This window comes from Diplotaxodon limnothrissa, linkage group LG23 (genome assembly GCF_057381915.1).
Source record: "Diplotaxodon limnothrissa isolate DT_005_m linkage group LG23, D_limnothrissa_male_GT1.1, whole genome shotgun sequence".
NCBI lineage: Eukaryota > Metazoa > Chordata > Actinopteri > Cichliformes > Cichlidae > Diplotaxodon > Diplotaxodon limnothrissa.
Window position 1 is genome coordinate 5538898 of NC_140617.1, and position 24167 is coordinate 5563064.

The 24167-nt window shown below is 40.1% G+C and overlaps 1 protein-coding gene across 1 annotated transcript in view; it reads right to left on the reverse strand.

The window, feature by feature from the left end:
- gatad2ab (GATA zinc finger domain containing 2Ab) overlaps positions 1 to 24167 on the reverse strand; it is a 32273-nt gene that overhangs the window by 1347 nt on the left and 6759 nt on the right. Inside the window, exons 2-10 of the mRNA XM_085347829.1 lie at positions 10652 to 10960; positions 3815 to 3938; positions 3433 to 3564; positions 2706 to 2777; positions 1790 to 1906; positions 1410 to 1610; positions 1061 to 1310; positions 525 to 931; positions 175 to 397 (exon numbers count right to left, since the gene is read on the reverse strand). Of these exons, the coding sequence (XP_085203955.1) occupies positions 175 to 397; positions 525 to 931; positions 1061 to 1310; positions 1410 to 1610; positions 1790 to 1906; positions 2706 to 2777; positions 3433 to 3564; positions 3815 to 3938; positions 10652 to 10947 (1822 nt within the window). The 5' untranslated portion in view covers positions 10948 to 10960. The remainder of the gene's footprint in view (positions 1 to 174; positions 398 to 524; positions 932 to 1060; positions 1311 to 1409; positions 1611 to 1789; positions 1907 to 2705; positions 2778 to 3432; positions 3565 to 3814; positions 3939 to 10651; positions 10961 to 24167) is intronic.

Sequence of the window (24167 nt, forward strand, 5' to 3'; positions counted from 1 at the left end):
AAAAGCACTACAATGAAATACGGAAATGAAAAGGTGATGCCAGAAGGAATGGCACTGAAGAACAAAAAGTAACAGTACAACTCAACCTTACAACAGAGCGATTACTCCAAAGATGAGTAGAATGTAAGAACATTTGAAGTGCATTCTCTACATAATTGTCTCCGGTTTATATACCTGCATTGCCACCGGTCTGCTTCCTCCAGGCAGCCACGTTGCCCTGGTTACCACTGCCACCAGCACCAACCTTTGCCCCCTGCTGCAACGAGCGAGCTGCAGCATGCTTACCGGACCTACTACCCAGTGCTGCTGCTGTCACAGCATTCTGCAGCTGTGAGGAGGAGAAAGAGTGGGCCACACCACGAGCGTTAATTGCAGACTGGAGGTGTGACAGATGACCCTGTACAGACACACAAAGATCAGAGTTTTGGTGCAGCTGCACTACATTACATTAAACCAACATTGTGGCTGTGGAAAAACATTTAAACCACAAGCCTGGTCGTTCAACAATACAGTCAAATGCTTACCTGCTTAATGCTGGAGTGGTGAGTAGACACAGGTATGTGCTGCATGGCAGCCCTGACCTGCTTATAGTGGTGGGAGACCAGCACCTCATTTTTGGACAGTGAGGAGGAGGACAAGGTGGATTTAGAGATTGAGGAAGCAGAGGAGGAAGAAGAGGAGGCTGCCTGCTGGAGGATACGCTGTTCAATCTCTTGCTCCTGTTGGAGTGCTTTGACAAAGGCTGCCTTCAATCGACTGGTGTGCTCGGCCTTTAGGGCCTTTTTCTGATTGGACGACATGCATTGGTCACAGAGGATGGTCCCAGCCTTCTCCTTTCTCCAGCGAGAGGTAAAGTCAGTCTTACACTGGGCACAGGTGTATGGCTCTTTGGGAACGGAGCTGGCCATTGCTGCAGCTGGGCCAAGATTACCTACATTATGGATAACAGACCCATGGTAAACGCAGAGGTTCTTTGGACAAGGTTTCATACTATAACATTCTGCAGGTAGATCTACTGCTGTTCTGTAACATCTCCAAACTAGTGCAAACATGTACCCACCTCTGCCATGCATCTCCAGAAGTTTTTGCACCACTTCCTCTAAGCCCAACAAATAAATGAATTCATTATTGGCTGCAGAAGGCAGGAAGTTGAAATCAGGGGCAGGAGGTTTTGGTGGAGGGATCTCGAGCAGCGTCTTCTCCAATTGCTTACGTAGTGCAAGTTTAGCAGCTGCCTGCCGGCTGGCTGGAGAGTCATTGACACTAGAGTTGGGTGAGACTGAAGAGCCCTTTAGGCTGGTTGGAGAGGCCTAGACACCAAAAAGAAGAAGAAGAAAAAAAATCCTGTTACAAATGACTATGAAGACACCATTTTCATAGTTAGCAGACCTATGCTAAATGCACCTTACCTGAGGGATGTTGACCATGACATTACTGTTGGCCACATTAGCCACCCGAATGAGTCCCTGCTGAATGATCCTCTGGCCCTGGACCTGGACATTGGGCACAGAAGCCCTCGGAGCCAGCAAGAGTGGAGGGGGCCCTGAGCCGCTATGCTGCTGCTGTTGCTGACGTAGACTGGCTATCTGCTGGGGAGTCACTGCAATAGGCTGATAGCCACCAATGGACACACAAAAACAGACATTAGAGAGGACAACTATCCACAAAATCATGGAGAGATGCGAGAAGGAAAAAGAAAATATATATATCAACCAAGAACCTTAAAGTTAGTTAACAGAAGAATAAATTTAAAAAAAATTAAGGTTCTATATACTTCCAAAACACTAACCTGGGCTCCTCTGACCAGGGGGGGCATGACACTCTGAGAGTTGTGTTTGGACAGGATGTGTTGGCCACCCCGCACCAAGGGAGGGGGAATCACTGTGCCTGAGCTGCGACCCGTCACCTGTAAAGTAAAAACAAATTGATCAAAACTGAATGGCCTTCCTCCACACAAGTAGTAAACTGTCTGCCGTGTGTGTTATGTGTCTTATCACTGCTATAATTTTCTGTAGTTTTACATGCAATTACACAATAGCAAGACAAAGTTTGTCAACTAACAACTCTGGTCTAATCGTCTATATTACAATAACAGCCAAATACAATGTGAATAAACAAACAGCACATGAACTGTTGTACAGAGTAGGTGAACTCTTAAATTTAGTAATTCAAAGAGCTAGATTATGCCGCACCATAACTTGTGTGCTTTCTTGTCTTGATATGTCATCCAACCTCTCCAAACCACTCATCTGCCCAAAGAACGCAGTCCCAAGAGTGTTTTATAATGAACTTAAAACATGTCTCAGCAGTTACGTTCTTTCATATTTGCATGCTGTGGTCTTGGTGGAATAATAGCACAATGACTACCAAGACCTGAACTTTCAACAACTGTAGAAAGTTTGTCTCATTGTGAATAGATGGATGCCCAAGTCGTGAAAAAACATTTTGAGCCTCAGATTCATGTATCTCACCAACTGGCTGGACTGTAAGTCAATACTCAGTGAGTTTGATGACAATGAAAAGAGAACTTGCTTGCAATTCCTTTTTATTCAAACTGTGTTTGTCAAACTGTGACTTAGTTAATGACAAGACCACATAATTAGAGCAGTCAATGCAGAATTTCTGGTTTTTCCAAGTGGTTCACAAACAACTAGTGCAACTGTAGACTCTGCAATACAAGTTCGGACGAATAAGTGAGTAGCTACCTGAAGGGATCCTTTGCTTGATGTAATACTACCTCTCACCAACGGGGGAGGAGTAGCCACAGAGCCAGTAGCCTGAACATTAAGGAAACAGCATTACAAAACATAATATTTTAGTACAAACATTACATCATATGTAAAACAGACATTTATAGCCCTTCTTCGCGAGTACCTAACTCAGGTCACCTTGGGATGACTCAGTTTTTAGGGTTTTCCATTAGGTGGTAGTACCTGGTACTCTTTTAGTACCTACTCAGGCAGGGTTCCAAGTGATCGAAGGCCATCCGAAAATGTGATGTCAACAGACTGCATGCCATCGATTGGCTAGTCAGTGGTGTCAGGCAATTACTGATGAATGTGTCTCCCTTCACAAAAATCAAAACCACCCTTTTCTAAACCTGGTATCGAGGTAAATGGCAAAAAAAAAAAAAAAAAAAAAAAAAGTGTGGTCCCCAACAAAAAGCCATTCACTGAGCAGCCATATACCAGCCTCGATGTCCTTTTTTGTGGAGGACCTCACAGGACTTTCAGCCGCACTGTTATAACAACCCTATGCTCATTAGGTGGTAGATCATTGTAAAAGAAAATGACCGAAACACAATCGTGTAGGTACTAGTGGAAAAGGGCTATCAGAAGAATGGGACTTGTCTGATAAGAATTACTTGTACCTACTGGCTCATACAAAAACACAGATAAAACTACAAAAAAAAAATGTTAAAGGTCTGGTTACCTTCTGTACTGTGCTCTCCTTTTGGATCTGGCTCTGTCGTAGTTTCTTCAGCAACACTAGTTTGGCCTCTTGGAGTCTTAGTTCCTCCTTGAGCTGTTTGATGATGCGCTCCCTTTCCTCAGGTGAACTCTTCTATAAAATGCCATAGAAGATAATAATGAGAAATCAATTATAAGGCTGGGAATTTCCACAACAGATTAATTGGGCCAACTCAACACATTAGATAACTGAAATAAAAGCACATAGAATGCGTCAACAAAAATTGCTGCATCTGTTTAAGTGATACATTTTTCTATCGTTTTTCGGACAAAGTTGGAAAATGGAGTTTTAAATCAGTAAACAGAAAGGAATCGTTACCGATGTATAAAATTTTTTTTCCTACCATAAGTTTATCTGTGTCAGTCTTTGAGAAGCAGTGGCCATTCATGAGGGGACTAGATGGCTCATTGTCCGATAACACAATCACATCATCTGGCGAGGGCGGCTGTCGCTCTTTCTTAATGTCGCTGAGGAGAGAAATATTGAAAGATCATTTAATAAGAGGCCGCTTTGTATTATACTTTGATACACTTTAGTGTTAAAAAAAACAAAAACAAAACTGTAGTTACAATGTAGTTTTGTCTTTCACCCAGTAGATGGTAGTATTCAATTATAAGTTTACCTTCCTTGTTGTAGTGTGAATGTGTGCTAGGACACACAAGAAGGAAAGAAGCAAGAGATCAATAATGGAGTAATGGCGGCAGGGGAAGAAAGCAACAACCCATTATCTCTGAAGAAAGGTAAAATCGACAGTCCTGAACGCTCCCGTCCAACAGCAAGATTGCACCCAAACAACACAAAGGCCAAATTAAATGCACTTATTTTTTTGTTTTTAAATTGAAGAAAAGGCTGAAGACTTTTGATGAGATGTTAAGTAGCTTTTCCTGAGCACCAGGGAGAACAAAGGCGACTAGCGGAAAGCTTCATTTGCATGAGTCTGCAGAAGGGTGGAGATAAGAAGTTGGGGGTTGTTGTAATTTAACAGCTCATGGACCATGGCAGAAGAATAAATCTGCCTCTGTCACGGTGGGGAGCCTGTCAGGTACTAAAAGACTCAGTGGTAAGGAGAACTAAGGGAGGGTGGGCTGTGATATGACACTATGTGAGGGGTAGTGGTTAGTGCCATACTGTGGAGTTATGCATGTACACATGCAGTGTAGTTATGTAATTGTTCAATTGCTGTCAAGCTGGAGGCTTCAGGGCTTCAAGCGCAGACCCAGTTTGCCACTCAGACAAGGCCTCACCCCTCCCCTAACTCTGTGGCGAGGCCTGTGGCCTAGCCAGATCGGCACAGCCTGGGCCTCAGCTCTCCCCTCCCTCCCAGCTGCCGACATCAGAGTCACAAGCTGAGCAGAGCGGCGGTCTGCTGGAGACACTGGAGAGGGTGACAGTGAGGGGGAGGGGAATATACATGGCCAGGAGCCAACCTATTGTGTACACTCTCTCTTACTCTGTTACTTCTTCACACACCCCTCCCCCATCCTTACTTACTTCTTCATCTTTTATACTCCAACTCACTGACTCAGACCTTCACATTTTTCTCTTCCTTTTGTTCACTTCTGTCTCCAGACACGTTTCTGTGCCATCTACTCCTCCTTCACGGCAGCTGCCCTGACAACAACCCTCAGCAGATATTGCACGCTCAGTTCAATAAGGCAAGCAATAACCATGTTGTTTATGGGACAATCATTTCCTTAGACTACGCAATCACAACACAAATCCCAACAAACACTTGGTGTCATTAAAAAAAAAAAAAAAAAAAAAAAAAAGGGGGGGGGGGTGGGGGGGGAAGAAAATTCAGCTACTGCCGAGAACACGAACCCTCCTAAAAGAGTACTTTCCTGACAGGATTCATTAAAATCTGGTTTGAAAAAACAACAAAAAAACATGAGATAACCTGCAAGTTTTAGAAAATGCTATTCCAAGAAAGATTACCCTCCCTAAGCACAGCCAAGGTTTTTCTCCCCATAGGTTTACTTGTCTTTTTATACAACATGTTTAAAAACAGCACAACACATAACTAGGCACTAGAGGAGAGGTGGGAGCTTCATCCTCTCAAACAAAAGCTTAATGGCAACCCAGCTCCTTGACTGACTTAGTCGCTCTGCCAAATGACACAGAGCACCAACCACTGCAAGCTAGTAACTATTGAGAACAGCTTACACAAGCGTCACAACACACACCAACTTGGTTATGTAATGTCCAGGGTTTCTGCAATGCTCGGCTTCCCCAATCGTAGATTCACACTGAACCTACTGTAGGACTGCTGAATCAGTCATGAGGTGCAGTGGAATTCTCATTCAGAACGCAATGCAATACTGCCAAGTGCCATTTCAGACTACGCACGACTCTCGTAAGGTAACAAAATTCCATGGCTAATTACAATAGCAAATAGAACAACGTGCGCAAATATTGGCATATAGTTATAATGTACACGAAGCATTAACATGCATGCAAACTACTTGAGTAATGCCTTACCTTAGGGCAGAGGTCGACAACCTGCCCTTGCGAGGCATGGGTTAGAATTAGAGTTAACTGTGAAAATTTATATGCATTAATTTATCCTCTCCCAATTACTGCCATCCACCCATCACTCACATGTGGTGCTCTTTTTTTTCTCCGATTGTTTGGTAGGAGATGCTAAAATGTCTCTTTTGATGTCAAAGGCTGCCGATGCCTGCTTTAGGGACAAACTTGTGAAACTGCAAAGTTGAACACACCAAGCAAAAACTTGGTCGAAAGGTCTGCAAAAGCTATAAGGCTATAAAGTAAAGTTATAAAAATTCTGGTTACTGTCGAAGCCTGCTTCTGTATTAAAAAAATACTAAAAAATGAAACAAAACAAAAAAAACCTAACCAAGACTAGTTGGTATGGTATGAAAATGACAAAAAAAAAAAAATGCTATAAAAGCACCCTAAAGATGTGGATGGTCATCAATGGGGGGGGGGAGAGGGAAAAAAAAAAAAAAAAAAAAACACAAAACCCAAGCTTCCGCCCAAAACAGAAGTCTCTATGAGCTGCTAAAATTTGGCTTCACATGTCCTTGCTAAGTAAAACACTGAATAAGAATGGTGTTAATGGAAGGACGGCGCAAAGGAAGTCTATGCTCTCCAAAAATACTACATTGTTATAAGTCTCAAGTTAACTTCAAAAGGCAATGATGTGACTGGATCAACAAGGGCATGGCAGACCAAAACCAGTAACTTGTTTTGACTATTAAAAATGTGAAAGGATCAAAGGTTGAGGCTGAACTGCTACTTCTGGGCCTGGATGCCCTTCAGTTCTTTAGGGAACAATGAATTCAACTGAATCAAGAAAGTTTAGCATATTTCAGGGGAGCATTTAATGATGTGAAGCTTAAGAAAGGAGCTGGATGATGGTCATGATAAGAAAACCAGTGTTTTTGAACTGTCCAAGTTAAGAGTTCCAACACCGACCTAAAGACTACACTAGGTTGTGGATGTGGTCAGCTGACAGATGCCCTGAACAAGTGATGCTGAAGGAGCTTGAAAAACGCATGTGTAGCCAGTTCATTATAGTGTATCATGTGAATGAGTCTGCAAAATCACCCCCCCCCCCCCCGAAAAAAAACAACAACCCAAAAACAAATATTGGACAGCACAGACATCCAACTGGGGCCTTGCAGTCCCTCTCAGTTTATCTATTTTATGCTGCTCAAACCCCAGCAAGTAATCACACACACTTGCAAATGTGGAAACTGTAACACTGTCTTAACTGAGATGTTGCACTATGGCATAAAAATGGGTTGTTGATACATTTGACATTTGTTTATGAACTGAAAGTGTGTTTTGTAGTAGCAGGAACAATACAAAGTTCTCATTGTTGTGTAAGACTCCTGAGCATCTACTGATAACATCTCAGAAGCTAGGGCTGCTCAATTATGGCAAAAATGATAATCACGATTATTTTCACTGAAATTGAGATCTCGATTATTTGACGATATTTATTTAACAATAACAATGTATTGAATAATGACTTTAAAGATTGTCAAAAAAGAATATAAAATAGTGTGCAAATACTGATAACAGTGCAAATGTTTGCAATATAAAAAATAAATGAAAAATGTAAACATCTATGTTTAGTGAACTTTGCAGTGTTGCTCTGTGGTGCAGCTACAACACTGTAGCAAAGTTTACACACTATGTCTACTAGGGCTGCCACGATTAGTCGACTAGTCACGATTACGTCGACTATCAAAATCGTCGACGACTGATTTAATAGTCGACGCGTCATTTGAAGCTTTGTAAGATCCCAAAAGCAGGAATAAGTAGCAGGATTTAAGAGTGTAATAACGGACTGAAACAGAAGATGGCAGCACTGCATGTACAAGGATGCCAGCTGCCGTTAAACCCCGAAGAAGAAGAAACTGTGTCCCAGAATTCATAGCGCGGCCCAGCGCAGTTGTCAACAATGGCGGCAGCTAGTTAGTTTTAATATTACTCTTATTATTCTTTCCGGGTCACAAAATAAACGTTTAACATATTTTCAGGCGAGAATGTAGCTGTGTAAACCTCAAATATCTGCTCAGTTTATCAAGACACCACATATTTTCAAAAGCGCTCCGACGTTTTCGGAGGCGTCTGTTACCCACTAGCTCGATAGCTAGCCGGGGGCCATGAGAGCACCGGACTCCCGGCAGATCGTTTTCAAACCCACCGCCCTACTCAGGTTAAACATATACAAGTCACTTAGATAACTTAAAAATGTTATTGTTTGGCTTTTTTCAGTATTTTATTTGTTCCTGAGTAAATCGGCTGAGTTTAAACTCCACCGAAACAATCTGCACATTTAATTAGAATTCAATTAACTATCATCTTGTCTTTATTTTTAGTTAGCACAGACCTTAAACACTTAAAGCTGTAAGCTAATGATAGTTATATAAGAGCAGATGCTGCTGGTGCAATAAGCTGTACTTTTACGTTCAATGGATGATGATCTGATTAGTCGACTAATCGCAAAAATAATCGGTGACTAGTCGACTATCAAAATAATCGTTTGTGGCAGCCCTAATGTCTACTTGATCCATGTCTGACTCCGCGAACCCATAATGTTTCCACACCACTGAAGTTTTTTTTACCTCTCTTGGCAGTCACTCTCCTCTCCAAATAACTTCTGCTTAGCTTTCCGAGCTTCCCTCGGGTCCTCTTAATCAGCGGTCCCCAACCCCCGGGTGAGTCGTTTGGTACCGGGCCGCGAGAGTTGAGGCTCAGGTGTGAAATGTATAGTTTTCAGGGTTTTTATCGGTTTTCAGTGTTATTTTGTTATCGTTTACTCGGTTTTCCTTGGTCTTTTCACGTGTGTTATGAATAAATCTTTTTCGGTACCGGTACTAGTTTTATTTTGTTGTATTTATCCGCAACACCTTAAAGGCCGGTCCATGAAAATATTCTCGGGCATAAACCGGTCCGTGGCGCAAAAAAGGTTGGGGACCGCTGCTCTTAATTGTTGTGACACGTGTTCGAAATGCAGAAAGGTGCGCTCGATTTGCCACACGGAGCAGCGCGAGAGTAAAGCACGAGGGAGGGGCTAATAATCGGCTCAGTCATTTTTAATGATCATTGAAAGCCCAGATCGTAGTTGTGATTAAAATTCGATTAATCGAGCAGCCCTATCAGAAGCTCACTAAATTTAAGAGCGCCCTTGATTTTTCCAGCCTGCACTGTGAATGATGACTCAGTGTTTTCAATAAAGATTAATTTTTTCCAAAGTCTAGTCAAGTTTTGTTTCTCAATAGTTGTGACGTAGATGAGGATCAGACCATATTTTATGAGTAATCGATTCAGAAATCCTGGTCATTTCAAAGGGTTCATAACTTATTTTTTCTTCCAACTGAATACGTGCACACTTCCAAGATGTCCAGCTCAGTTCAGTTACTATATTTTTCTCTGGCGAAGAAAGATGTGGTTTGCATTCCATTTCAGTAATAGTTTTACAAAGCTTGCCAAGACACACCAAGTCCTCTATATAGTACAACAATAAAATCATCATTATGCGGCGAGTATGCACACAAACGCATGCTGAGAGTTAAACGGGGGCCAAAGGTGACGCCTGTGTGTCGTTATGATGCACCACAGACAGAGCCAACAAACTTTCAGCATAATCACAACCCTGTTCCACTTTAACTGCCATCAGATCAGTGTGTGTATTTATCGCTCTACCAAACACGCATCACATGACATCAGGCACTTCTCTGAGTAGTCATGTGACACACCCACTACCCCTCCTGGCCCCTCCTTCCTCCAACTGCTCCTTCCAACGTGGAAACCATGGCAACGGCCAGTTAGAACCAGTTTGTGACACATAGCCTTCATTTTGTGTGAAGTGTGAGGCAGAGTTCAGGTGCTGCTGTGGGAGAAAATGGAGCCCAGGCCTCAGGAGCCTCAAAGTTTTCAAAATGGGGGCAGGCTGCCGACAACCACACAGCGACTTCCTGTATGACTCCTGTCAGACCACTTGCTGGTGCAAAGAAACGAGAAACTCCAATCGACACGTCTCAGCACAAAACCTTGCGTTGTGCATGAAGGCATGAACTTCAGGGCCTACAATACATAAATAACTCTTGAGAAGTTTTCAAACAATCTTGCACACAAAAAATGTGGATGAGTACTCCAACTCAACTGTCCTTTTAACCCATTTGATGATTGAGTAATAGTTAAACATAATCAAATGGAAACAGAAAGAATTTTGCATTTTGATGATTAGGGTCTATTTTATGAAAGTGCAAATACGTGAAAATTGTTTTCTTTGGAGACAGCTGGCTGACTATGCAAAACTCAAGACCCAGTGTACACGCAAGTCATAAACACTTACCGATACCAGTGGGCGATAATCATTGAGTCAAATCAGTTTTGCGCTGACTAAAATGTTCAGCATTAACGTAATAAAGTTAAAAAAACATTAAAATTTAACTGTCATTACAGATTAGTTCATTTTCAGTTTAGAAAGACGAATATAAATCACACCTGTTATGAGTTAAATTGAAGCTAAACATCTGTATTGCTCCATTTTAAATACTTCACTTTTTAAATCACAAACTTAATGTCTGCAACAGCACAATGTGAACTAAACAGGAGTACATTCCCTGTAGCCAACAAACTCTGAGCCCCTACATTAGCACTGTTAATATTACTTCTTTTCTGAGCTTTTTACTTTTCTCACCTTTTGGATGTGCTCATGTCAACAGGCTCATCTCCAGTTTGCACCTCCACCTTAATGGTCGCTTTCACTTCACCAGCCTTCAGGATGCTAGCTGCTACCTTAGCAGCCTGCTCACTCTTGAGCTTGACACTCTCGGTTCCAGATCCCACAAGGGCCAGAGGGGTCCCAGCTGCATCGCTCTTCTCCAGTTTAACACGTTTACTGTCCATGTCCCCCAGGGACCCAGCAAGAGCTGCATGGTCCCTCTCTAGAGCCCGCTTCTGGCTGCGTGTTTGACGCACTGCGTCCTCTGACATGGCTGCTCTCACCCTGGAGAGAAAGACATAAAGGAAAATGTTACAAAATAAAGTTAACTATATTTAAGGAAAAAAAAAAAGATTTGGTTGTGGAAAAAAAATGTTGTCATCAAACAGATTAAGGTGCACTCTTACTGTAAGGCTAAGGTTCACAGATTTGGGGGCAAGCCCCAGCAGACTGGTGAGGAATATTAAGCAAATCTAAGCTGAATAATTGTGGGTTTTTAAACAAAATTTTTTCGCCATTGAAACAAACAAATTTGCCAATGCTACTGTGCACAGTTGACTTAAATCCAACATGATCTTGCCCCAATGCTGAATGCGGCCTGGATGTTTTTTTTCCCTCATGCAAGAAAATGTTTGAGAACGACTAAACGTCATCTGTGGAGGTTCTCAGTCATCTAAGTCATAGTAGTTTAAAGTGCTTCAGTTGAGGGCAGCTGTGAGGAAAGCTTTTAAAATAAATAAATAAATAAATAAAATAAAAAGGCAAAATGTCTTCAAAAACCTAAAAGTTCAGTTGCCTTCGACTCGAGCACTCCAACCTCTATTCTAGGGTATTTTCTATAGTTCAGCATTACTACGAGAATTAGAGAAACTGGTTTCCCCACACTATTTTAAAGTAAATATTTTGTATGATTTGCCAATAGCACATAACACACTGTATCAGCAAGGCTGCTTAATCCTACTACATACATTTTTGACTCAAGCCTTCTTGTGGGCCACCTTCATAATTTTCCTAATAATCCACAAAACAAAGTAATATTTTATTCCTGTTTTAATCTCTATTCCCAGAGACCAGTGAATAAGATGCACTTGAGCACTCTATCAAGTGGGGGCTGATTGTTCAAATGTGCTAATTCAAACCTGATTTTGGAATTTGAGACAAAGAAATGGTAGTATGCATCTCAAAGTAAACTACTGGTCAAGATCTCAAGATACCTAAGCTGGGCAAAACTAGATAGCAGTCTGTGTGTCAACTTGTCAACAGTGCTGACATATATGGTCTTGGAAGCACCCTTTGTCTTAAAGCAAAAGAATGAGAGAAGAGTGGGGGAGGTAGTTTAATCGAATAATCTAACATGAACTCAAATTAAAAGTCAGGGTAGGATGCCAATCAAGTTTAAACAAGTTACATTTGTTTGAAGATTTTAAGCAATAAATCACATTTTATTCCACTCACTCCTATACCATGAAATATAAGCAAGAAATGTGTCAATATAAGTTGTAGAAGTATGCTATAAAAGAATACACCTTTAAATGGATTTTTTAGTCTATAAAATGTACAGTTTAAAATGATAACAATGTAATAGTAGTATCTAATACAGGCATCTCCTTTCCTACTGCCAGTGACCCAGATGCTGACCTTAATCTCATTCAGTACAGTTGCAGCAGACGATAAGAGACCCACTTAGGTTTCTGAGAAAAAGCCATTACACAGCAGAAAAATAATACCAACACTGTGCAACGCTGACACCAACCACACCAATGTAGGCCACATATTCATTAAGCACTTTGTGCTTATAAACATTTTCTCTCATGTATCCAAAGTTTCAAATATGACAGACTGACCAAAATCATGAAAATGCCTATTGCATATCTAATGACACGCTTAGACTAACCACTAACTGTATCCCAGGATTGTTTGAAAGACAAAAAATGTTCGAATTTATAAACCAGACTAAAACTCGTTTATGCTTGACAAGAGATGAAGGTTTAATCTCAAGACAAGACAGTAGAATAAAGCAAGGGAGATGGTTGGCTATAAGCACATGCTGCACAGGAAACAAGGCAGTAGACGAGGAGAAGAAAATGCTTGAGCCGCAATGCTTTGGGGCTCATCAGCTGATGATGAGCTAATGAGCAAACATGGTTCACTTATGTGTCAGTTAAGAAGAAAAAAACTAAATAGTTAAAATTTAGTACCTTAATGTCTTAAGCCAACAGAGAAGGAGGAAAAAAATTGACCTGTCATTGCAAAATGATATTATTCCAACAACTACTGAAAAAGCAGTACTTAAAATTAAATATCTTTTGATTTGTCCCAGTGAACACCCATGGTCATCCGCTGTCACTGTATGTTACACAATCAGAGCATACGTCACCTACATTCCATTGTTTAGTCTGGATCTAAATGCTCTCTTATCAAACTAGGGCTAATGGGATCTGTGGTTATTTTAGAACTGGTACTCAATCCCTTTTAACGTTCAGAACTATTTATACTAGTTCTACATTTTTAAGGTATAAACAGTTAGGCTGTCCAGTTCTTTGGGTTCTTTAACCATGCTGGCTCACTCACAGGATGATCACACCCCAAATTAATTCTCACACATTTATTGAATCACATTTGTTTATTAAGTTACTATACATTATACTAACACTCAGCATAAAAGTTAACTGGGTGCATTTATATTTAACCACAGGGCATCTTATTTGTTAGTCACACATGTCAGCAAAATGTCATAATTTGTATTGTAACAAAGTCTTGTGTCTCCATGTAAACTCAAATATTAACTTGTTCCCAGCTTATGAGATGTGCACTGTGATATGTTTGTTGATAAACACTGATATTCCAATGACAGGAAAAACCTATAAACTTATAATATAATATCTGATTGCTTAGCTGATATTTGACCAATAAATGAGAATCTTATCATTTAATGGTTGTCTTATCTGCTGAAAGAATTTGGTTGTTGTCCTCTACCCATATTGGACCATTTAATAACAAAACCACAGTTACAACTGAATCGCTATGTACAGTAGGACTGTGCCACATATCATCTGTGACAATGCCAGTGTAATTTTTTTTTTTTAATTTTAAAAACACAAAAAAGGTCATATCGCAATATCACTGGTATAGCATGCACTCGCCATGCACTCAAATCAAATCACTTTTATTGTCACATCACATGTGCAGGCACACTGGCACAGCACATGCGAGTGAAATTCTTGTGTGCGAGCCCCACAAGCAACAGAGATGTGCAAACACAACAACACAAACGAGTAAAATACAAGAATGGCCAACCTGAAACTAATAAATATATGTACAATATATAATAGTGTATGCATTTCTGGATGTGTATACTAAATATTTTCCTCCACTCCCTAGCGCACACAATGACAAGACAAGCCTGGGCATGTCTAAGGGAGCCACAAGAGCAATGGCTGAGTGTCAGCCTCCTAAAACAATTAACAACTTCAGTAAAGGACGACTTCAACAACCTTTGCGAAATACGCAAGAAAACTGCTCCTGCTAAAGGTGAAAACAGCAAATTTGTTTTGCCATCAAATACAAATGGGCTAGAAAAGAGGAGATGTTGGCAGCTGGCAATGTTCAACCCAAATGTAAACAAACAACTCTACCACGCGTTGCTGGAGCACTCACTAGCTACACTCCATATAACAGGAAGAGCTAACGGTGAATGGAAATTACCGACATGGTTATGTGGTGGAAAAGCAGCACTTTACGCAAATGACTAAAACACTTGATCCAAGATACAAAATCCCAGTCAGAAAATACTTTTCAGTTTAAGTGAGAATATAATGGAGCTTTACTTTACTGTTAAACTAAAGTGTTCAACAGTTATTTTGTGCTTTTCCTTAAAATTTAGAGGGAATACACTACTTTGGGTCACTACTATTGCACTCTATGACCCCTTTTCCATTAGTATCTACTCTGATCGACTCGCCACGGTTTTCAAGTGGGTCATGGTACCTGGTACTAAAATAGTACCTGCTTGACTGGGGTTCCAAAGCGATCTCAGCAGGTACTAAAATGTGACGTCCTCCATGCCACCGACTGACTGATACAGTGGCGTCACGAAAATCAAAACTGACATTTTTGAAACCCAGCAACAAGGGAAATGGCTACAAAAAACAATGCTGTGGTCTCAGAGTATGACAAAAAGCCGCAGACTGAGCTGTGGGTATATTATCGCTTCGATGTCCACCTTTGTAGCATTCGTGTCGCATACCAGTTACGTCAAAGAACACGCGACCACGCTGCTTTAACGAAGACCACGCAAATTGAGTGGTACTCAACTGTAATGGAAAATCAGTCGATCAGAGGCGAGTAATGGCTGCTGCTGCTGGGACCTTCCAGTAGATTCACACTTCAAATTAACAAGTGATTTATCAATGACGGCGCAAAAACAATGGTTCTACATGCACATGTGATGTGTATACACTTGAGGCTAACTGGTAGTAATTTATATTCACTGTTGTATCAAACCCCATTATTCATGCTTAGTCTTAAGCAACACACTTCACCTGCACTATCCACAACCATTTCTATAGCATATGATTCAGAGGAGCATCAAGCAAATACCAGGTGTTACTGAGCAGGTAGGATCTGAGCTGCATCACCTCTTCACTACCACCGAGGCCTGGAAAAAGTCCATCTATACCAGTGACAGTCAAAAGGGCTGAAAGGCAGAAAATAAACACTAATAAATCAAATTAGGATTGTAATAAGATGCATCCAAGAGCTTCACTTATAACACAATATGACAGACTATCTGAAGAGTCGGATTATGCTGGATATTTGTGTGTGGAATGAGCAATTGCAATTAACTGCCCCCCCCCAAAAAAAAAAAAATCTTTGATCAATTAACCATTAGCACTTAGTGCACATTTCATGTTCCCACAGCTCCATGTATCACTTACGTAAAATCAACTGAAACTAACAATACAGTCCTACAAACAGGTCTGACTTGCCAGTCAGCAAAACCATTGGGAGATGGCTGAAGGAAACCAGTACCACAAGTCCCATTACCTGGGACTGCATAACCAAGACTATCAGTTAATAATAATAATAATAATAATAATAATAATAATAATAATAATAATAATAATAATAATAAATTGCATTTATATAGCGCTTTTCGGGACCCCTCAAAGCGCTTTACAATACCACTATTCATTCACTCTCACATTCACACAGTTCTGCATCCATGTCCAAAATGATTGATCAAAATGCTGCAAGTATGCCGACCACTGTTACTATATATAGTTTGTCATTCCCACTTTTAGCAGAAATTATTTTGCATATTTAGCAAAGCATTTTTAGAAACAAATTATTATGATTTTATTAAGTCATATTCAGAATGTAAGAAGGGGCTCTCACTCTCGGACATACCTGGACTTGTTTCATTCTTGTGCATTCTATTACTGATATTGTCATATGACACCTATATATATATATGACGTAAAACTTTAAACCAGTATTATCTGCCAAAACGGTATTGCAAAGTCTTCGTCTGAACTCCGATTACAGAAATTTTAAATGGTAACCAATTATGCTCTTAGGTTAGTAAAATATTTGCTGCCAAAGAAGAACACATTCACCCAACAAGATTAAAAACAGTGCACTTTGTTAAGAATGCACTATCCACATGTCTTAGCCACAGACCATAAATAAAGGATGTACAACACCCATTTACTTGTAGCCTACAAGTCTTGATATTCAGACATTCACCATGGTTGGTTGCCAGTTAGACCTAACTGCCAACTACAAAGTAACACATATGTGGGCATGGCTAGACTACAGGGGGTCCATTTCATATTTCAAACATTAAGATCTAAAAAAAACAAAACAACCCCCCCCCCCCCAAAAAAAACAAAAACAAAACCAACAACACATTTTTAAGAAATTACAGGCTAAATACAATGGACAATTACTTAACTACTCATTTAATATGGATATTGACCCAGCACTTTACAATTAATGCATTCATGCTGGTGTAAACAACATCATGAGGATTCATCTCTTTTATATTAAAAGGGCACAACCAACAAAAAAACCCGAAATGACAAGAAGATGAGGAAGAGGTTAGATGAGCACCAGCTAGTGATTAGTTATCTGTGTCTGTTTTTCTCAGGAGACTGTAGAGGATGAGTGGATGCATGTCTCTCTCATTTCCCCCAGAATAATAAGGCCTGAGGGCAAAGTAGATTTTGGACTGAAACAAAAACAACGCAAGTGAGTGAGACCGGATATCTCTGATTCTCACACAATTTGAATTATAAAACAAATTAAAATCTTTGTGCCAAAGCATTTGCTTCTCAAATGCCACCAAAAGGGCTTGAGTAAATCAATACATTTAATACATGCACAATTCTGCACAAGTGCCGTGTAGGCTAACAAACCTGCTATCTGGGCATGTAGTGCGGAGGGATAAAATACAGTAGCGTAAAAGCAATGGAAATCTTGTGACCTGGACTGACACATCACGTTTTATTCTCAGTTGGAGCTTCTATTGTGCCCAGCAGTTCACAGGGACAGATCAATGGCAAAGACTCATGCCTTCAGGTAGCATGCTAGCCTCTCATCTCCAGCACTGTAATGATCTCTCCCACTGGGAATGGACTCAGCCAAGCAACACATTAACAGCCATTTAAAAAAAAAAACTGGGGCTTTTCAATTGTGTCCTTAGGGTTCAGTACAAGGGGAAACAACAATTATACTCTCCAATAAAAGCAATACGACTATAGATTATTACCGTGCAATAAAAGCCAATCAGTAACTGTTTCATATGTAGCTAATGAGCCCTGGCCTTTGTAATATTAAACTTAAACTGCCAGTTACCATACTGTGAGATATGACCAAGTGATGATCTTAAATTAAAGCAATTACTTACTAAATGCCATCATAAAAACTTTATTTTAAAAAAAAATTAACGAAGTAAACATTTTCAAAAATGGCACCTCCCTTTTCCTTTAGGATCTATATAATCTTTGGAATAATAACAACAACAACAACAACAACAACAACAGATGAGGCTACCTATGCTAATCTGTGCACCAGGCTAGGAGTGGGGGCAGGGACCCAGCTGAGGTGGTGCCATGGTTGGGGGAGGGAGAAGGGTGCAGACCGCGTGTGGTTAGCTGAGCCATAATCTCACTGTACCCAAGTGAAAAATACTCTTCCTTGTCTTCTCTCTCTCTCTCTCTCACACACACGTACACTCTTCGTCCTTCCCTCTACCCTTCCCTTTCTCACTCACACACACACTCTCCTCAGTTCTTCTGTTATAGGCTCGCCAGCCCGTAAGTGTGTGTATGCCCCTACTGGTTGTGTCCTGCACGCCAAGGGTTAAGCCCCTGCCATTTTAACGCCACTGACAGATCAGACCATTAGGGTGTTACCTAACAAAATGGAAGCCTTTAACCCTGAATCTGCCAGACTGCTTCTGAGTGAGTGAGTGTGTGTGTGTGTGTGTGTGTGTGTGTGTGCAAGTGAGAACCAGAGCCACACAGAGCCCTGTGTGTCTCCACCTGGATTCTCCCTCAGCAACATGACGACAAGGACAACAACGGTAAGTCCAGGTAAAGGAAAACAGACTTCTGTACATGATCTCTCTCACACACAGACACAGAATAGCTGTTTGTATGAGGAAGACACACTTTTTCATGTATTCTCATCAAGACCGCTAAGAAATAAGAAGTGCACATATTCTCACTGCCCACATCTCATCTGGATTTTGATAAGAAAACACAGACAGAATGTGCAATTAAATAAAAATAAATAAAGAGCAATCATTTCACACAATTAACAGAAAATTAACAGAGCCTCAAGCAACAACAACGTCGAAATCATGAAAGTCTAAGAAACACTAACATCTCAGTTAATGCTTAAGCAGTCTTCTCAAACTCCTAATCACAAAATTACTGGATACATTTTCAACCATTAATGTTTACTTTCTATAATAAAAAGGAATCACTAAATGTTTTCAAAACTCCTAGACAGGGATAATCTCCAATTTCAGCCAAATTGCTTCCAAATGGTTACTCCATAATCCTGTAAAACCAGAAGCACATACCCACATACAGAAGGAGGGCCAGGACACACGCAGACTGCTATCAGATTACATTTCTCAGAAATGAATGGTAGCAGGAAGTGCCCAGAGTACAGGGGGGAAAGAGCTTAAAGGGTGCTCAAAAAAATAAATAAAAAATACAGTGTCCCAAAATCCACAACGTGAGTGCAACATCTGTGCACAATGTTGAAGAACAACCAGGTAAATTACATTTGGGTTTTTGAGTAGCTATACTTCTGAGTTAGAAAAGCAAATCATCAGGTTTCATAAGATCTTGATTAGGTGGGGTTCAAACAACAGGAAACCACAGAAAATAAAACATTTTGAAGTATAGCTGAGAAATCAAAATGTCAGTAGGCACATTCAGGCTGCACTTCAGACATGAAAGAAAACTCATCTGAAGCAAAGATTTGCACAGGCATAGTGCACGGCAGTTACAGATTTGGTTATGTGAATGACTAGAGCAGCATCGAAAAAGAAAAACTGAAGTCTTACACAAAACACAATCACCACACTAACCTTCTCATTCATATGTCATGCATGGAGGAAAACTATTGTTTATTAGTCTTTGGAATGAAAGAGTAATTAATGGAAATGAAAATGCTATATGAATGGATATGATAGCTGATATGCCAGAACTTGTTAGCCTTGTTGATTGAATGATATAAATAAAAGGAGAAGTTCAAAAACAAGAATATGGCACCCATATCCTGTCTCTTTTTCCTGATATTCCAGAGTAACTTGTTTAGTACACGGAAATCTAAAACTAAACCAGTACAACAAGGATTTTCTACCTTTGGAAGAACAACCTTCACCCTAGGGCTGTGCGATATGACCAAAATCTCATATCCCGATATAAGACATTATCGTCCCGATAACGATATAAATCACAAAAATTTAACATTTTCTGTAAATTCTGTGAATCTTGGGCAGCTCGACGTTTCCAGCTGGCCGTAGTGTACCTGGAGTCAAGTGTTTTAACCGATGCATGAAACGATACATTTTTAGACATAAGTTGTAACAGCCGCTTTTTTCTTTGTGAGTATTTATTACACAGCGTGCTGCAGGGAAAAGCCTGTTCTAATGTTTGAGTCTAAGGTTTATTTTTTAAGCACCTGACAGGCCTTTTTTGCTTCTCATCCGTAAATACTCTGCATACTCTTTCACGTGACTCAGTTTATTTTGAAAAGTCTTAACAGGATCTTGAGCTTATTTGTGAAAGGTTTATGTAGGAAATAAACAAGCGGACACGCGATGGTTTTACCATCGTTGTTGCAAACGACAACACATAAAAAACAGGCGCTTGTCCGCCTGTAGTGTGGTTTCTCTTATTAGATATAAGAGAAAGACCATCAAAACAATGAAAAAATATTGCCATAAACAGTTTATTTTACGACACCACGAAACAAACGATAGCGTAAAATGAAACGATAGACGTTTCTATATTGTCATCCGCCCCACCGAGCTAGGCGAGTGGCTCCAGCAGATCCCGGGAATAACATCGGAGATCTCTGTCCAGAAGAGCGCAGCACTGGGAACAGCTAAGATACTGCGCAGGACCCTCCTTATATCAAACAGCCCTACATGATCCAGCATCTAATTGATGGTGAAGTTTTAATTGAAGAAAAAAAAAAGGATATAAACCACATTCACACATGAACTCCCAATTTCGTTTCGAAGAATCACTCCATGACACTGAAGTCTCAAAGTAGCACACAACAACAGATTGTCTACTTTACACTAGTCCTCAATACTGGAAATAGATGAGGGTGGTGCAAGGGCAAAGGGTGACCACTTGCTAGTTGTGAATTCAACCAGCCCATTATTATGGTGATGTGATTATTCTCACATCACCATGAATTGGTGTAGTTGGACTTTAAACTGTCTTTAATTTGCCATCTCGTACAATGTCCAGTCCGGCTGCATAAGACATTTGTGTTCACCTATGCACTTCTTTGGTAATCAGGAAATGTTCAGAATTACAGAGCATTTTTGAAAACAGCTTTCAAGACATTCAGTTTATGTGTAGCTCTGTAATGGTCAATGGTCACTAACTAGTTGTCATTCTGCAAAATATGTTTTTGCCCCCCCACCGATATCATTCTGTTAGCATACGTCTTTGACCCTGCTTACAGTGTGTGGAAGAGGGATTCAAATTCAAAATCTTTCCCGAGTTGACCCTTTCAAAATTACAGCATCAACACACCCAGAATCCACAATAGGTGTGGCGTTAAGCATGTCTGTTTGACTTTTTAAACCACACCCAGTATCTCGTCACTCTTTAGTTGGCCCCACATATTTGGTCAGATTCTTCTTTACTTGTGCTATGACAAGTCTGTTTACAGGTGGGAGGAATATCATTAAAGTACTAAATGACAGGAGGCGTGGGCTTTCACATGTAGCTGTGCAATATCATGTTGCAGTTAGGATATACTGCATACATTTTGCATTTAAAACAGCTCACATAAGTGCAAGTAATATGGGTAACTGCCCTTTTAAACATAAGGTAAACCTATCATTACCCTTTATATAATCATTTATTTTTAACCTACATACAAATACTCATAACTAAAGTGTGCCATTTTAAGCCATACTCCACCAAAAGTGTTATCCCGAAGTATCAAACACCTGACTTCTGTGAAAGACCTCCATACTAAAATTTCACTCTGGTGCCACTCCTTTATGTGACACCAAAAAAAAAAAAAAAAAAAAAAAAGCGTGACAAAGATGTTAAAGCATGTGATTAACAGTTTCAAATGGTTTTTGAATACACAGATACGACTTGCAGGGTACAAGGGTTAATCTCCTGTTTGACTGTGTTCAATTTTGACAATGTCTTCTCACTTTTAGATTAGTAGACTAAGTTGATTATTTTTCCCTTTCATTCATTGACCAGTAAGCATGTCCAAAGCAGTATACATAGTTGGAATAGACACTTTTTGGTTAAGATCTTCTTTCATGCATCTCTCATGTCTTGCCTGCCTTATTAGCTGAGTGAAGCACTTTCAGAGGTGCTAGGAGCAAAGTATGACTTGACAGTATGTTTAAGCACATGGTTTAAAAAAAGAAAAAGAAAGAAAAAAAAAGAAAAAAGAAAGCCTTCTGATGTTAGCTGGCAGCATTAGGTAGGGATCCAGGAATATTTCTCCCAAAACACATACCTATACTGGCCTTTATGGACTGATATAGGATTATCTGCAAATAACATGACATTTAACCGATGTTAGTAGCATATGTTTCTGTTGCGTCACATCAATTTTATGCAGCCTGAATGTTCAAAGAGTGTGATAAGGATGTAAAAGAATGAAGTAGGAATGACACTGAGCTTCTGGGAAGATAACTTAATTTTTATGTAATGTGATGCGGGATAAGACAATGTGTGGACCATCACACAGTACTCTGACACAAATTCAAACATTTGAGAACCACTTTTACAATCATTTACCTGGTGTTACACTGTAAATTCCATCTGGTTCTTCATCCTGTTCCCTTTACAAACCCTATCCACAGATGGGACTTTACAAACCTGATCCATATCTACTAGAGAAACCTGACTCTGCAAATCATAATTTGGGTAAGTGGTAGGGCTGAACGATATATCGCATTTGCGATAATATCGCGACATGATCAAGTGCAATTTTCTAACCGCAAAGGCTGCGATTATACTCTGGACATGTCCAAATTCATGGGCTGCATCCTCCTGAGGCCGCATTTGTAGACCGATTACGTCACAGCGACGTGCCGAAGGCTGTCCAAATTACTACCATATCCCAGAATTCATAGCGCGGCCCAGCCAAACTCCAGTTTCCAGCAATGGCGGCCGCTACTAAGTTTTAAAATTACTCATACTAATCTTTCTGGGTCACAAAATAAACTTTTAACATATTTTCAGGCGAGAAAGTAGTTGTGTAAACATCAAATATCTGCTCGGTTTATCAAGATATCCCATATTTGCAAAAGTGCTTCGACGTTTTCAGAGGCGTCTGCTACCCACCAGCTCGACAGCTAGCCGGGAGCTCGAGGGTTACTGATGCGGCCGAGAACGGCACAACTCCCGGCACATCATTTTCAGATCACCGCGGAGTTTCGCTGCTCGGGTTAAACGTAATATATAAGTCACTTAGACAACCTAAAAATGTTATTGTTGGGCTTTTTTCAGTGTTTTGTTTGTTCGTGAGTAAATCGGTTTGGCTGAGATTAAAGTTATTAGATTAGATAAAATAAAACTTTATTAATCCCCCGGGTGGGTTCCTCCTTGGTTTTCACACAGCTGACTAAACGTCAAACAGAAAACTTATTAAACAGAAGTATGAGACAGTCGAGAATTTACACCAGTGTCTGGTTATATTTTAGATAGCAAGAAGCAGACGGCAGAGTTTATTAAACTCCACCGAGACAGCGGTGACGCTAATCAGAAGGCTAGACCGTCCAATTTCACGCCTTTAAATTTTAAAGGCGTGTTTGTGTGTGTGTTTATACAATTGCTATTATGTTTGCACTTTATGTGTAATGTTACTGACTGCAGAGATCAGTAAGATGTGTGTATTTTTTATTTATTAGTTTTATTTATTTAATATTATTTTTTAATTGAATGACTGTCTAGTAGTTCACAGATGTCGAAAAACTGAGTGTGGTAAAGCCACTGATTTTTTTTATGTATATTTCTGCAATCTGCACATTGTACTGACTTTCATTTTAATGTTTACACCAGGGTTCCTTGTCAGCACTTTATGCTCAGATGTTTGTAAGCTAAAAATAAACTATTGTGTATGTTCAAATATACTGTTGTGATTGAAGAAGTTAAATAAAAATGTCAGTCATCAATTCATGCATCACCTCATGTCATCATAACAGAGGTCTGTCTTCCAGGAAAGAACAGTTTAAAATTAATGTAATATAGTATTGGCCATACTATATGATGTATTGCTTGTCTTTGTTTAATAATACAGAAGACAAAGACCTTAAAAAATAATCGCATATCGCATCGCAATCGCAATATTGGGGCAAAAAAAAAATCGCAATTAGATTATTTTCCATAATCGTTCAGCCCTAGTAAGTGGCCACGCTGTTCAAACTTCCACAGCCAATGTTATTAACCTTTGTTTTGATTACTTTTATGCCAGGCAGATAGTGCACTAATGAAATGACATGTACATAGAATTCACAATTCAGCCATGTGGCAGGAAGGCAGCCAGAACCGTTTGTCCCCTCTTGGACTCATGCCTTGATACAACATGTATCCAAGTTGCCGGCTGGTCTGCTTGATGCACTGAGAGTTTGAGAACTGTCACTTTAACCCTGTCCCCATAATAGAACCAGCTGTAAGAGCCAGCCTGAGAAGAAAAAGAAAGTGTATTTCATAAACTGCCTTCCTTATAATGGAAGCGGTACCCGTTTTAGGCA